The sequence below is a fragment of the Eriocheir sinensis genome, chromosome 54 (genome assembly GCF_024679095.1).
Source record: "Eriocheir sinensis breed Jianghai 21 chromosome 54, ASM2467909v1, whole genome shotgun sequence".
In the NCBI taxonomy this organism is placed as follows: domain Eukaryota; kingdom Metazoa; phylum Arthropoda; class Malacostraca; order Decapoda; family Varunidae; genus Eriocheir; species Eriocheir sinensis.
In genome coordinates this window covers 653,584-669,976 of record NC_066562.1, presented here as the reverse complement: position 1 = coordinate 669,976, position 16,393 = coordinate 653,584, and the positions used below count along the sequence as shown (strand labels likewise).

Sequence of the window (16,393 nt, the reverse complement as noted above, 5' to 3'; positions counted from 1 at the left end):
AGAGGGGGTGAGGCGGGGGGGGGTGAGGGGGGGGGGGTGAAAAGGTAAAAGAGATGGGTGTTGGGGGGGGGTTAGGGAGGGGGGGGGTCCAGATACCCCCTCTTCCGTAACCCCCCCGCTGACCGCTGACCCCCCCCAACCCCCACTTCCAGTCCCCCCCACTTACAATTACCCCCACTTCCGTACATTTGTTACTACTAGAGAAGCGCCTCCTGGCCGAGAGAGAAGAGAAGCGCCTCCTGGCCGAGAGAGAAGAGAAGCGTCTCCTGGCCGAGAGAGAAGAGAAGCGCCTCCTGGCCGAGAGAGAAGAGAAGCGTCTCCTGGCCGAGAGAGAAGAGAAGCGCCTCCTGGCCTAGAGAGAAGAGAAGCGCCTCCTGGCCTAGAGAGAAGAGAAGCGTCTCCTGGCCGAGAAGGAGAAAGAAGAGCGGGCTGCCGAGAGAGGGTTCCAACTCGCCCAGATGCAAGTTGAAAAAGAGATCGAACTCGCCCGTGTCGTCGCCCAGGGGAAAACGGCTTCTCCTTCCTGCGAGAACGTGAGAGGACCGAAATTGCCCACCTACCAAGAGGGAGAGGACATCAGCAACTATCTCGTCCGCTCTGAAAGGGTGGCTGAACTTCTGCGGATCGACAAGGATAGCTACGCTGCGAGGTTGGGTTGTCTCCTCACGGGTAAGGCCACTGAACTGTATACTTCCCTGTCAGCTGACATAACCGAAGATTACGCTCTTTTGAAGAAAGCTTTCCTCACGGGGTTCAGTAAGACGGCAGACAACTATCGTCAAGACTTCCGTCACGCCAGGATTAAAGTTGGGGAAAACTACCAGCAGTTCTCCATCACCTGACTCGGTTGTTCCAGGTGTGGTTGGAAGCCTCTGACGTCCCCTGCACTTATGAAGAGCTCCGGGAGTTTATGCTCCTGGATCAGTTTCTAACTAATCTTTACTCAGATTTGAGGATCTTCATCAAGGAGCGCCGGCCGAAACATCTTCCCGACGCAGTGAGACTTGCCGACGACTGGTCGTCTGCCCGCAACGCCTACCTTAAAGCTTCCTCTCCCAGTTCCCGAGACCAATCTAAGGCTGCTTCGCCCACGAAATCTTAAGAGTCCTATCAAGGAGCCTCCGCCAAAACCTCTGCCCAGCCCAGTACAGCAACCCTGAGGTGTCACCAATGCGGGGAGGAAGGCCATCTATTCCTCATATCCCAGGTCTTCCCAGTCGTCATCTGCCAGCAAGAAGACAAACAAGAAAGATCAAGCTTCCTCCGACTCCAGTTCTCCTGCCGCCAAAGGTCCTGCGTCTACCCTGAAGTGCCATCAATGCGGGGAGGTAGGCCATATCCGCCCCAGGTGCCCTAAGAATCCTCGCGCCTTCAAGGACGGGCCGTCCTCCTCAGTTAACGTAGGCTTTTGTTGGGAGGACAGGAAAGTTTCCAACTACTGTGTTGCGGGGACCATCAACGGCGCCTGGACTTCTACAATCATCCGTGACACCGGTTGTTCCAGCTTCATCGTCTCCGAGGAGGCCTTGCCAGATGTTGACACTACCGACTGTAAGAAGGTAACAGTTTATGACTACCTAGGTCGGCCAGACACCTTCCCCGTCGTTCGGTGCTACCTAAAGTGTCCCTACTATGAAGGCTGGGCTGATGCCATCCGTGCACCGATCAAGTTTGCAACCGCTATGATTGGTGACATTCCCGGGGCCCGTAAGCCTGACGACCCTGTTTGTACATCTGATTTAACGGCGCCTGCCTCAATCTCCACTCCTCAGGAACAAGATGCTCGTCCTCCTCTCTGTGCTACGCCTGTTACGCAAGATTCCTCTACTTCGCTTCAGGTCGTCTCCTCTCCTTCCGAGTCTGAATTAGCCTGTGTCGTTCAGACTCGTGCTGCTTCAGCGCGTGTGAGACGCCTGCATCCGCTTGTTCTCCCCGACTTACAACCACTCAAGGTAACGCCCGCCGACTTTGCTCGTTTACAGGAGACCTGCCCCTCCCTCGGCGCTGTGCGCGCCAAGGCTACTGCCGGACTGCCCGATGTAGCCCGGAATGGAGCGTCCTACAAGTTCTCCTGGACGAATGGACTCCTGTATAGAGACTGTGTCGCTTCTAGCCGGCCCGGCAAGGTCGGGACTCGGACGTTGGTGCTCCCTTCTGACTGCCGTCAAATCGTGCTACAAGTGGCCCACGAGAGTCCCCTCGCCGGTCACTTCTCTCATCGGAAGACGGAATTGAAGGTGAGCGATAACTTCTTCTGGCCTGGCATGGGGGCCGATATCCGTGACTACTGTCGGTCCTGCGACAGATGCCAGCGTAAGTCTTATAAGGGCCGGGTTAAACCCGTCCCCCTCCAACCATTGCCTGTCGTCACGGAACCCTTCTCCAGAGTTGCTGTGGATGTGGTGGGCCCTCTCTCTCCGCCGTCTGCAGAAGGACACAGGTATATTCTCACCCTGATTGACTTTGCCACAGGGTTCCCTGAAGCCATTCCACTCAAGGATGTGGACTCTGTTTCTGTTGCTGAGGCTCTTCTGTCTATATTTTCCAGGGTCGGAATTCCCCGGGAAATCCTGAGCGACAGAGGTACGCAATTCACCTCTCAGCTAATGGCCGAGCTTCACAAGCTGCTTGGTGTGAAGCCCCAGTTCACCACACCGTTTCATCCGAGTGGTAATGGTCGAGTGGAGAGGCTGCATGGGCCCCTCAAAGCTGTTCTACGGAAGCTTTGCAGCGAGAAGCCTAGAGAGTGGCATCGCTACCTTATTCCGACTTTGTTTGCCCTCAGGGAAATGCCCAGCGACCGCACCGGCTTCTCGGCCTTCGACCTCCTCTACGGGCGCACTGTGCGAGGGCCCTTGACTGTCCTGAAGGACTTATGGGAAGACCGTGACCTGCAGGAGGAAGAACGGACGAGTCTGCAATACGTCATCGAGCTCAGGGAGAAACTGACCGAATGTGCTCAGCTCGCCGCCCGGGAGGCTGACGTAAGTACTGCAAAGTACAAGTCTTATTTTGACCTGCGATCCCAAGATAGACAATTCAAGCCTGGCGACGAGGTCCTAGTTCTTCTCCCTGACTCTACCAAGAAGTTGCTCGTTTCCTGGCGTGGCCCATTCAAAGTGTTGGAACGACGAAACAAGGTGGACTACCTGGTTGATGACCCGAGGGGGCCTAAGCTGTACCACGCCAACCTCCTAAAAAGGTACCATCGCCGCGCTCAAGTAAACTTCGCGTATGTCATGGACGATACTTCAGCGCCGGATGATGACTGTTCACCCACAGGACCGTTGGAAGCAGAGGACCCTGACGACCTTGTCCCCTGTCCTTTGGTCTGTTCCGTTCCTGACTCCGCCCTCAACCCGGCGCTGGACATCAACAAGTCCCTGGAGTGGAACCAGCGCGCATCGCTAGAAGACGTACTTTCCACCTTTAAGGACGTATTTTCAGAGACTCCAGGTTGCACCAACACCCTGCAACATGACATAATTTTAACCACCACCAACAGAGTCTGCACGAAGAACTACCCTGTGCCGATCCACCTCCGTCCTTACTTTGAGAAGGAAGTTGACAACCTCCTCCAACTAGGCATCATCTAGCCGTCGTCCTCTCCACACTGCTCTCCCGTGGTAATGGTGCGCAAGTCTGACGGGAGCTACCGAATGGCCATAGACTTCAGGCAACTTAACTCTGTTACTGATTTTGATGCTGAGCCCACCTGTTCTGTCGAAGGAGACTTGCACAAGTTTGCAGGAGCTGCCTACTTTTCGGAGCTTGACTTGTGCAAGGCCTACTTTCAGATTCCCTTGACCGACCGTGCCAAGCCTCTCACTGCTTTTTCTACCCACCGATGACTGATGGAGTTCTGTCGACTTCCCTTCGGTCTCGTCACTGCCTGTTCTACTTACATCCGCCTCATGAGGACTGTCCTTACCGATCTGCCTAACATCTCCTTTTATTTTGATAACGTCTTCATTTACTCGTCAGATTAGCCCAATCACCTAACAGCTCTAACATCTGTCCTTGAGCGGCTCCGTCATCACCGGCTGACGGCAAAACCATCCAAGTGTCGGTTTGGCTTCCCTTCTATCCAGTACTTGGGGTTTGTGATTGACGGGGTACACCTTCGCCCCATGGGGGACAAGACTGAGGCCCTGAAGCAGATCAGCCCTCCGACTACCAAGAAAAGTCTTCGTAGCTTCCTGGGGATAGTTTCGTTCTTCCGCTGTTTCATCCCCATGGCTTCCGAGCTCACGGGACCTCTCTCCGACCTTCTCCGGAAACCCCAACGTGAGCCGCTGCAGTGGACTGAAGACCTGTTATCACGGTTCGAACAACTGAAGGACGCCTTGTCATCGCAGTCAGTCCTACGATTACCTAACCCCGCCTTGCCTGTTGTTCTTAGGGCAGACGCCTCGAACTTCGGGTTGGGAGCTGTGCTGTGCGGCGCCTGCGGGGCTGGAAGTGAAGCAACATGGGCGAACGAGGGGGGGCAGCCTGCCTGCTCCCTTCCGGTGGCATGGGGGGGCTGGCAGGGTTGGGAGACTGCTCCTGTGACGGGGTCTGGCTGGCGTGGGTGGCAGCCCGTCCCTGTGGCATGGGGGGGCTGGCGGGGTTGGGAGACTGCTCCTGTGACGGGGTCTGGCTGGCGGGGGTGGCAGCCCGTCCCTGTGGCATGGGGGGGCTGGCGGGGGTGGCAGCCCGTCCCTGTGGCATGGGGGGGCTGGCGGGGGTGGCAGACTGCTCCTGTGACGGGGTCTGGCTGGCGGGGGTGGCAGCCCGTCCCTGTGGCATGGGGGGGCTGGCGGGGGTGACAGACTGCTCCTGTGACGGGGTCTGGCTGGCGGGGGTGGCAGCCCGTCCCTGTGGCATGGGGGGGCTGGCGGGGGTGGCAGACTGCTCCTGTGACGGGGTCTGGCTGGCGGAGGTAGCAGCCCGTCCCTGAGGCATGGGGGGGCTGGCGGGGGTGGCAGACTGCTCCTGTGACGGGGTCTGGCTGGCGGGGGTGGCAGCCCGTCCCTGTGGCATGGGGGGGCTGGCGGGGGTGGCCACGGCCGTCTAGAGCTAAGGCCTGTGCATAGGGGTCGTGACGCCCGCACGCGTCACAGGGGCAGGACGATGGAAGGCGACCTGCTTGTATGGCAGCTCAGGAGCTATCTGGAGAATCTGGCAGCGAGCTGACACTCCTTCAAAAACAGTTGCCTAAACATCTCAATACTTTGACAGTAATACGTAAACAACTCCGCTTGATGACTCTGCAAAGGATTGAGTATTCACCGGACTTTATGATCTTTTCATGCCTTCTGCATAGCTGCTCCCTACAAGGCTATAGATTCCTGAGGAGAACAGGGTATTTCATCCTACCTTGCTTGTCAACTATTAAAAGACTGACCTTGTCACAAAACTTGAGTCCTGCATCTGAACAGCAGAAGAGTAACTTTTTGATGTATATAAGAAATAAGTTTAATTTTTGTCACCCAAGGATAAAACTGTAACTGTAATGATTGATGAAATTCATATTAAGTCATTCTTTGACTATAAAGGTGGAAACATTGTTGGGTCAGCTTTTAGTGGTACCAAGGCGGCAACCAGTGCTTTTGTATTTATGCTGAACAGCTTATGCTCAAAATTTAAAGAAGTCCACATATTGCCTTCTAAGTCCATGAAGTCAGAAACACTGTTCAGCTTCATCAATACTGTTATACAAGGATTAGAAGAGATAGGTTTCAGAGTCATATGTGTCTTAACTGATAACAATGCCATCAATAGTAAAGCTATGTCCTATTTTTCTTCTCCGCCAAAACTGTCAATTGTTTACCCACATCCATCAGATTCTTCCAGACCTCTCTTTTTCATGTTTGATTCAGTTTATTTATTGAAATGTATTAGAAATAACTGGCTTGGACAAAGAAATATCAACCAGTCCATGAAATTTCCAAGGTTTTCCTTTGATGGTATTTTCCCCACAGTAAAGAGCACTTGAAATGCACCTTTCACTACTCTAAAGAGGCTTCACTCTATAGAAGCAGATTCACTTTTAAAGTATGCTTACAAGCTAACTTTAAAATCTCTGTCCCCAGAGGTTAGCAATTCTCTACAATTCTTGAGAAGCAAAATGTTAATTTAGTCATTAAGATATTCAATGAATACATTATTGAGGCACTTGTTACTGTGGGAAAAAAACATTGTTTGCCTTACTATGAAGATGTGGCTGAAATTATTAAAATGATTTATCATTGATGGACTGTCATGAATGTTAAAAATCCCTTTAAAGGTATCCGGCTCAATAATAAATACGCTACTCCTCTAACAAATGCCAGTAATGACGATAAATATTCTTTCCTAAACAATTTTTGTACGCGGTTAGAACACTGGGAGAGTATGCCGGACAGCAGTGGAGGGCTGTCTAAAGAGACATTCAGAGCACTCAAACATACAACCCGCGCTATGATGGAAATAACAGATTATTGCATAAATGAACTTAAGTTGAGATACATCTTAACAGGTAAATTTCAAACTGATCAACTTGAGTCCAGGTTTGGACAGTATCGTCAACTATCAGGAGGAAATTACAATATATCTGTCCGATAGATTTTTGAGAGCGAAAAAAGTTAAGGATATTATCAGTACTCAGGGTACGTTTTGATGGCCCTAATGTAGAACTACACAATTTTGAGATATCTATCCGGGAGAAATTTGACAATACAGAGATGCTCCATACTACTAGATATGACTTTGTCATTACACCACATGATATTGAAGAATGTTCCCCACTTCTCTCAGTTATGGCATATGTAGCTGGATACTGTTGCTTTGCTGTTTGAAAAAAAATGAAATGCACATTTTGTAAAGATTTGCTAACCTCTAATGAGGAGAATATACCTGACGACCACCTCTACATAAATGGAATTAGCAGGGGGTCTCTCCTGTATCCAAACGACTTGTCGTTACATTAGTCATGCATAATTATATAGTTGTCGATAAACTCGCCAGATCTTTTGAATTCTCCAAATCATTAAACCAGAGAAATCTAGCCACTGAAACAACAGCAAATGCTTTGATTGAAAGTGATGAATTCTTCCCCAGGCATGACTGTGAGGCCGCCCACAGCATGGCTGAGATAAAAAGAATGTTATTATGGGCATCTTCAGATACTATACTGAATAATTTCTGCAAAAGGGAAATTGATCATATTCACAAGAGTAAAACCAATAAGAGCCAAGGAAAGAAGAGGAAACTTCAGACACTTACATAAATTATTCAGTTTGATTCAGCCATGTGTTCATATGCTATTGATATTCATAAACAATAATGATAATGATGGTAGTAGTAATAGTAATAGTAGTAGGAATATTGGAGATAGCAATAGAAGTGGTGGTGGTGGTGGTGGCGGTGGTAGTAGTAATAATAGTAGTGGTATGAGTAGAAGTGGACGTTGTTGTAGTAGTAAGTAGTACTAGTAATACTAGTATCAGCAGTAGTACAATTTGCAGTAGTAGCATGTTATTTTTATTTTTATTATTATTATTATTATGATTATGGTGATGATGATGATGATGATATTATTATTATTATTATTATTATTATTATTATTATTATTATTATTATTATTATTATTATTATTATCATTATTATTATTATTATCATCATCGTTACTATTCTTATAAGTAGTAGTTGTAGTAATAGTGGTGGTGGTGGTGGTAGAGGTTGATGTAGTAGTAATAGCAGCAATTGTTGCAAATCTAGCAGTAGCAACATGGTAATATTGTTAGTAGTAGTCACAGTAGTAGTAGTAGTAGTAAGTAGTGTAGTCTTGTTGGTGGTAGCGAGTGTTCTAAGTGCTAATCGGTTCACGGATAGAGAAAGTCATATCCGCCAGGGTTACTTTATTGGGGCAAACATACACAGGTCGTTGACACGGACAAGACACTAAGAAAAGGTGTTTGTGTGGGTATGCGTTTGTGTGGGTGACATTTAAGTGTTGGTGTATGTGTGGAACAATGTGTAAAGATGGACAACAAAAGGACATAGACGGACAGTCAAAGGTAAACGAGTACAAGGAAAGTTAAACATTGAAGACGCTACATACACAGGGACAAGTAGGGACGATGAACATTAAACATGAAAACACAGAATCTTAAGTCTTTCTTTGCAGCGCCCCATTTTCTTATTGTCACTGAGGGGAAGGAACACGGAATTTGAGCGGTGACTGCTACAGATTACTCCCCCCCAGTGACAAGGAAGGAGGAACGAAATATTCCCTGGTGCGGGGGCACTGTGGCAGACTTTGATGCGTTGCGGTGTGTAGTGTTGCGCGGTGAGTTGCGCTGAGTAGAGTCAGTTGCGTTGAGGTGCGCGGTAAGTTGCGCTGAGTAGAGTTGCGTTGAGGTGCGCGGTAAGTTGCGCTAAGATGCATTGCGTTGAGTAGTTCAGCTACGGTGAGTCGAGCTGGGGTGAGTAATGCAGTGACAACAGCTACGGTAAGTCGAGCTGGAGTGAGTAGTGCGGTGACAACAGCTACGGTGAGTTGAGCTGGGGTGAGTGATGCAGTGACAACAGCTACGGTGAGTCGAGCTGGAGTGAGTAGTGCGGTGACAACAGCTACGGTGAGTCGAGCTGGAGTGAGTAGTGCGGTGACAACAGCTACGGTGAGTCGAGCTGGAGTGAGTAGTGCGGTGACAACAGCTACGGTAAGTCGAGCTGGAGTGAGTAGTGCGGTGACAACAGCTACGGTGAGTCGAGCTGGAGTGAGTAATGCGGTGACAACAGCTACAGTGAGTCGAGCTGGAGTGAGTAGTGCGGTGACAACAGCTACGGTGAGTCGAGCTGGAGTGAGTAATGCGGTGACAACAGCTACGGTGAGTTGAGCTGGGGTGAGTGATGCAGTGACAACAGCTACGGTAAATCGAGCTGGGGTGAGTAATGCAGTGACAACAGCTACGGTGAGTCGAGCTGGGGTGAGTAATGCAGTGACAACAGCTACGGTGAGTCGAGCTGGAGTGAGTAGTGCAGTGACAACAGCTACGGTAAGTCGAGCTGGAGTGAGTAGTGCGGTGACAACAGCTACGGTGAGTCGAGCTGGAGTGAGTAGTGCGGTGACAACAGCTACGGTGAGTCGAGCTGGAGTGAGTAGTGCGGTGACAACAGCTACGGTGAGTCGAGCTGAAGGGAGTAGTGCGGTGACAACAGCTACAGTGAGTCGAGCTGGAGTGAGTAGTGCGGTGACAACAGCTACGGTGAGTCGAGCTGGAGTGAGTAGTGCGGTGACAACAGCTACGGTGAGTCGAGCTGGAGTGAGTAGTGCGGTGACAACAGCTACGGTGAGTCGAGCTGGAGTGAGTAATGCGGTGACAACAGCTACGGTGAGTCGAGCTGAGATGAGTAGCGCGTAGGGGACAGCTACGGTGAATCGAGCTGAGATGAGTAGCGCAGTGAGGACAGCTACGGTAAGTCGAGCTGAAGGGAGTTGAGTGGTTGGCTTGAATCCGCACTCCCAGATCGCGAACAACGTAGACGGGTCCTGAGCAGAAGGATGGTGCTGAAGGACACCGCCGTAGTACAGGAAGAGTTTCATGTCGTCGTCAGGTATGGTGAAGTCGAGCGGCGTGGAGATGGGCAACAGGCACTGGCGTAAACGCGCCGGGGGCCACGGCAGTCAGAGAGTGCGTCGAGGGAACTGCGTGTGAAGGCGCTAGCTGACAGCGTGTCAGGGGCCTCGGCAGTCGGTGAGAGTAGAACGACTGCGTGTATTAAAGGCGCCAGCTGCCAGCGTGTCAGGGGCCTCGGCAGTCCGTAAGGGCGTCGAACGACTGCGTGGTAAGGCGCTAGATGCCAGCGTGCCAGGAGCCACAGCCGGTTGAGGAGTGAAAGGCGCTAGCATATGCCAGGAGCCGCGGCAGTCGTGAGTGCATAGAACGACTGCGTGGGAAGGCGCTAGATGCCAGCGAGCCGGGGGCCACAGCGAGTTGAAAAGTTAGGGGCGCTAGCATGTGCCAGGAGCCGCGGCAGTCCGTGAGAGTAGAACGAACTGCGTGTACTATAGGCGCTGGCACGTGCCAGGGGCCTCTGTGGCTCGGGGAGTGAACCAGTGTTCAAAAAGGCACTGTAACACAACACTGTACGCTTAGTATGTAACACTGACACTAACTGTTGCTGGGGACGTGCTGCACTGAACTGTTGCTGGACACACTGCACTGTACACAAAGATCCACAAGAGAGTAAGGTATTCCAAGAGGGCGGTGGTAGATCCAGGAGGCGGTGGTTAATCCAGGGCCCGTATCCTCGACAACTATTAATACTAAACTTGGTATTAACTTTCGACTTTGGTATTAACTTCACTCTCAAAGTGTATCCTCACCAACTATTAGCCTAATACCTACTATTAACTTAGGTATTAACTTGGGAGTGCTGGAGAGGACTTCTAAACACTTAATAGTAAAGTTAATAGTGAATCCCAGACCCAGACCCATATCAACATGGCCGCCGGACTTCCTCGCCAAGCCCGCCTCCGCAATTTAGAGTTCGATAGGACTCTTTGGAACTGTATAACGATTCTGAACTTGTCAAGAGATACATATTAGACCGTGCAGGAATGGAATATGTGACTGATTTGGTGAGAAGAGAGCTACAAGATCCAGTTCAAAGGGAGCATTCCCTCACCCCGGGGTTGAAAGTGATTTTGACTTAAAGATACTTGGCTACAGGAAAAATGCTGCAGTGTTCAAGTGATGAGTTTGGGGTAAGCCAGAGTAGTGTAAGCAGGGTGATTGCGGAAACTCTGGCCGCCCTCAGTGCCCCGTAGGTAGTCGGGAGGTTTATCCAGTCTCCCCTTGATAGGGTGGAGATCCGTGAAAATCAAGCAGAATTGTACCAACTTGCCGGTGTTGTGGGAGTGATAGACTGCACCCATGTGAAAATAATGGCACGAAAGGAAAACGAAGCAGTTTATGTAAACAGAAAAAAAAAACTTACATAGCTTGAACATACAATTAGTGTTTGATGCCTTTGTTATTGATTAAAATGTGAAATATTTGAGTTAAGGAAAACGAAACATGGGAAAAAAACTTTTATTTGTAGCAGAAAGGTACACACATGCAAATGAAAAAGATGACATTAAAATTGCATTAAAATGTAATTTAAAATATGATTTATAATTATTGTTGCTTTAAAATCAAGTTAGAAAACAAATTACTCCTGCCGGGTATTTGTATTGAGATAATGGTGGTAAGAAAGCTTGTTAGTGACGCCTGCTAGTGTGAGGGAGGAGGAACGAAAGGTCGAGGTGACCACATCGCGAACATCATGACTTATGAGTGAGGTAAAACGAGGTTACTTGGTTTCTGTTTATAAAGTTCCAAGTGGAAAAACAACTTTATTGTGAATTCAATGTATACTTTTCTGGAGTATTGTGTTTACTGAGTGAATTAGTGACTAATCTGTTGCTATTTGTGTCTTGCTTGAAGATATTCATCATTGGATTCAAAGCTATGGTATTAATGTGCAACAGTCGTCATAACAAAATACGTAGTAATTAATTATATATGTCAACCTATTTATTTTCATGAGATCATGGTATGACCACTGAAAAACATAGCTTTTTTATCTTATCTCCATTACAAATACAGTATATAATTACTCATATATTAAATAAAGTAGTGGAATCCAGTTTTCAGCACCTTTTATTATTATGCCAATATTCTAAGCACTCAGCTTGCAAACACGCTTAGGTTTATGTTGTCAGCTTGGGTCGGACTTAGGTGAACACTTTACCAAGTGACCTAAGATTACTCAGTGCTACCATATAGGTATACTACATCTTTGATTGTGAGTGCATCAGAGAGCACTGGAGAGCAGCATGAGTCTAATTAGGTACTAATGAATATCCTGCCTGCATCACAGACTACATAAAATGCAAATATGATCGGTGCCTAAAGGTGTTATAAGCTAATGATGGTATATATATATATATATATATATATATATATATATATATATATATATATATATATATATATATATATATATATATATATATATATATATATATATATATATATATATATATATATATATATATATATATATATATATATATATATATATATATATATATATATAAAACTTTCTGCCCTAATGTCCTCCCACTTTTGAAGTCCAAATGACGCCCTGATTGTAACAATGTAACTTGTAACACCCACGACTGGGTGCCGGTGCAAATTTCCTCATTTAACACCGAGAAATTAATCTAGGCTCTAGGGAACTCGGAAAAATCCAAGATAGAGAGTGCTGGCTGTGGGAATTGAACCAGCGACCTTCGACATACAAAGCCATGTCTGTCAGTCGAGCCAATAAAGGTAAAGGTAAAGTTGGGGCATACGCTGTAGCAGCGCGTGGCCTCGGTGCTCATCTCCGTAACACTGGCCCTTGAGCCTGTGGTGGGAGGGAGCCCATTACCCCGGGACACAGGGCCAGTGTGACATCCGGGTTATCACTGTTTCCCCAGGTTTCCCCAGGTAGTCATTTATCGACCACCCCGAGAGGGAGGATGATCAGCTGGGTGAGCTGCACGCCGACTGCCCGGGCCGGGATTCGAACCGGGGCCCGCGTAGAAGCCAGGCATGCTGACCACTAGACCACGGAGGCGTATTGGAGCCCAATCTCAAGTGAACCCACTCACAATGGCACACAATTTTTTTTCTGGTAAATTTTGTGCTTTGAATGAATTTGCTAACCATTTCTGTCGAAAAACAGCAGAGATTATTTTTCAACCTTCTCAGTAATAGAAAAAAGTGACAAAATCATAGCCTTGAGGCAGTAATATTCAGCCCCAGCATCAAAAAATTATACTGCTGCCCTATGAAAGGCATCTCTTAACTCCGATGAAGTAGGTGGTGACTGTGGTGGAGCAGCTTCAGTGTCATCCCTTGCAGTAGCAGGAGTCATTGGGCCAGCAGATGATGAAGCAGTGGCTGGTGTCATAGGGCCAGCAGATGTTGAAGCACTGGCTGTTGCCGGAGCAGCTGATGGTATCTTTTCCACAAGTAATGAACAATGTGCTGGGATGGTCTCTAGCAATACAGCAGCGGGGCTGAAAAAAAGCGTCATATATTAGTCATGATTAATGCATGTCTCTTAACCCCTTAACTGCGGATTTCCTACAAGAAAATATCACCAAACTACAGAAATGGAACAAAAAGTGGCTGTTACAATTCAGTGAAGAAAATGTAGTCCTACACTTGGGAGGGGATATCCAGCATACCAATACCACATGGGAAACACTCCACTATCCACCGCAGAGGCAGAGAAAGACATGGGACTATTATGTTACCAGGCTACCAGTGAAAGCCAAATCCATGCCAATCGTAGCGGATGGGTTAAATAGGTACGTAGTTGAAGAAAAAGGGTCGTAAAGGTAAAATATTACTTATTAACAGAAATATTCCACTATTTGTTATTGTTTGTAAAATAATTGACTGATAAAGTGTGTATCTACAAAGAATATGAATTTAAGGGTGATTAATAAATTGTTTTAATGAGAATATAAAAGTTTTTGCCAAAAACATACAGGCCAGTCAATATTTCACTGCTGCTTCAGTGCTGCTTGACTGTTGCTGCTGTCCCTAACACATCATCAGCTGTGTCAAAGCTGAATGGCTCTGGTACCCCTTCAAATACATGAGACGAGTAGCCTATGATGTCATACGCCAGTTTATCTACCACAGTTAATGTCATAGTTATATAGGCAGGCGCCTGCGTATCTGTGGTGCCACACGTGTGGGGCACTCAGGTGCTGGGGGAAATGTCATTGTTATGAAGGGGCAGGGGTAAACCAGTGTATGCTGTGAGGCCTTGGTGTGGAAGTTCCCTGTCTGAACTGTGCAGCTAATCCCCCATACAGTGAGGGCAGTGAGGGCCTTTTTTACTCCCTCAGGGGCTGTGAAGCTGAGAGAGTGGTGTACATGAGTGTGAATGTGTGAGTGAGTGTGTGCCTGTCTTGGCTACCACCCTTCATTGGGGGAAGACAACCAAGGTATTTAGATAGATTGATAGTCATTGACAGATGAACAATAAAAAAAATTCTATATCAAATATGCAGTTCACCGCTATGAACTTATTAACTTTAAGCTGAAATAAAGGCATTGTGGCCAGTATAGCTGCATTCTGTGAGCACATAAAAAACTAACTAATATAAGTTTTACATTTAAAGACATAACAACTAGAAAAAATTACCAGTCTGCCGCTGCTCATTCTTGCACTTGGCAACGCGAGGCTTTGATTTTTGTTGTACGTTGTACCAACGCCTCTCACAGTCATCCTGCGTACGGGGTCCACTCCCAGGGAAGGCACTGTCAGGGTATAAATGTGAAGCAAGTTTCTTAATCGTTTCACTATGGCATGCTATTTATTTCCCATACCTTCTCCAATAACATTTAATACATGCTGTGATGGAAAGCTAAATCAGTACCGGTATTTTATTTACATGCATCATAAGACATTAGCTTTTTAATTGTTATGAACATGGCCATAAATACTACTTTTCATTACCTACTTTTCTTAAATTCATTTTCTCTAAGTAGGATGATATTACACAATACAGCTATACAAAAAAAACTCAAAACAATCTTAATTCCATTCTTTTGAGTACTTCTAACCTAACATTATATCACCAGAAACTGTTTGACCAATGCTATCAAAATAATATTTTAATCTTACTTTACCATTCTCATCAAATCCACCTATTCCGATATAGTCTTAACATAAAATATTTGTAAAAGTGTTGAGAGCCTGGCATGCCCAACCCACCCACCCCCCAAAAAAATTTAAATAAGGAATAAATAAAACAACAGGTAAATATGACTTGACTCTCTTATACTAACCCCCTTTTCACCCTAACAAACTTGGGGACCTACCATGTTAGGTTAGGACGTGTTAGATAGGACAGGTTTAGCAGGAGTTGGTTTAGTTATGTTAGATTGTTGAGGGAGTGGGGGTTGCAGCAGAAATGGTCATGATGATGCTATTCACGTGGAGCAGTAGGAAAAAGTATGTTCTGTTTGGAAACTCTGTGGTTGTGTTCGTATACAAAAATACCCATTTGACCAGGTTAGGTTAGTTTGCAAGTTACTTGAATCGTGAATATGTGAATATGTAACAAAAAAAATAAAAGCGTTAACCTTAATTTCATTATCTTGAGTACATTCCAATCTAACATTATATCACCATAATCTGTTTGACCAATGTTATAAATATACTATTTTAATCTTACTTTACCATTCTCACGAAACCTACCTATTCCCATATAGTCTTGACATAAAGTAATTGTAAAAGTGTCCATAGTCTGGCATGCCTAGCACCCCCCCCCCCCTCCCCCCAATAAAAAAATAATAAAAAAATGAAAATAAATAAAGAATAAAAAAAGGGCAAATATGCCTTAACTATCTATATCAACCCCCTCTTCCCCCCCAACAAACTTGGTATCTTAAGTTAGGATGTGTTCGGTAGGACGGGGCAGGTTTGGTATGGTTAGGTTTAGTTATGTTAGGTTGTTGAGGGAGAGGGGATTGTGACAGAAATGGTCATAATGAAACTATTCAGATACAGAATGAAAAGGTATGTTCTGTTTGGAAGGTCAGTGGTTGTGTTATTATGCAAAAAATACCCAATTGATTAGGTTAAGTTAGTTTGTAAGCTAATTGAACCATGAATATGTGATTACTAACCTTGTTACAGCTTCTGCCACTTCAGTCCACGCTCTCTTCTTATCCTCAGGGGTGATACTCTTCCCATAACACCCTCTGATTATACGTATTTTTTCATGAATTTGATGTAAGAAGACTGTTTCATCTGGCGACCAATTAAACTTACTCCTTTTCTGCGCTGGTTCCCCGGCCCGTAGATGTGCTCATTGGGGCAGATGACGTGGTTATGGTGCGGTAATCTCAGCAGAGCAAGTCGTGACGCAGGAGGGAAGATAAGGGTATTGATGAGTGACGGAGTAAAAACAGCCTTTGAGGCTGCTTCTATCTGCCACAAAACGCAATATTTTCTTGTGTTTGCCATTTATTATGTTTTGTTGTACATTTATACATGTTTTCTTTATTTTTCTTTTGAAATATTTACTTAATTCATGTCGGATGTTTACGTTTTGCACGGAGGCGTCCTTAGCAACGAGCCCGCCATAAAGAAGAAGAAGAAGAAGATAATAGTAGCCAGGATTTGCTAATACTTACACTCAAAGTTGACGAGGATAGCTTTTACTCTTAATAATTTGAAACTATTAACTTTGATAGTAACTTTAAGAGTAAAAGTTAATAGCTCGTGAGGATACGGGCCCAGGGGGCAGCTAGTAATCCCAGTGGGGTGTCACACTGTGTTTGCGTGTCTCTCTGAGTCTGTG

At 46.6% G+C, this 16,393-nt stretch overlaps 1 protein-coding gene and 1 long non-coding RNA gene across 2 annotated transcripts in view; both read right to left on the bottom strand.

Moving 5' to 3' along the window:
* Positions 1-3,592: 3,592 nt before the first annotated feature.
* LOC126983453 (proline-rich protein 2-like) lies at positions 3,593-5,853 on the bottom strand. Its single transcript, XM_050836151.1, has 3 exons — positions 5,820-5,853; positions 4,499-5,127; positions 3,593-3,652 (listed from the first exon to the last, which is right to left on the bottom strand). The coding sequence occupies exons 1-3, from the start codon at positions 5,851-5,853 to the stop codon at positions 3,593-3,595; spliced, it is 723 nt and encodes a 240-aa protein (XP_050692108.1).
* Positions 5,854-12,294: 6,441 nt separating this feature from the next.
* The window catches only part of LOC126983433 (uncharacterized), a 13,901-nt gene continuing 9,802 nt past the window's right edge, over positions 12,295-16,393 (bottom strand). Inside the window, exons 2-3 of the long non-coding RNA XR_007735888.1 lie at positions 14,227-14,342; positions 12,295-13,084 (exon numbers count right to left, since the gene is read on the bottom strand). This is a non-coding gene — a long non-coding RNA (uncharacterized LOC126983433). The remainder of the gene's footprint in view (positions 13,085-14,226; positions 14,343-16,393) is intronic.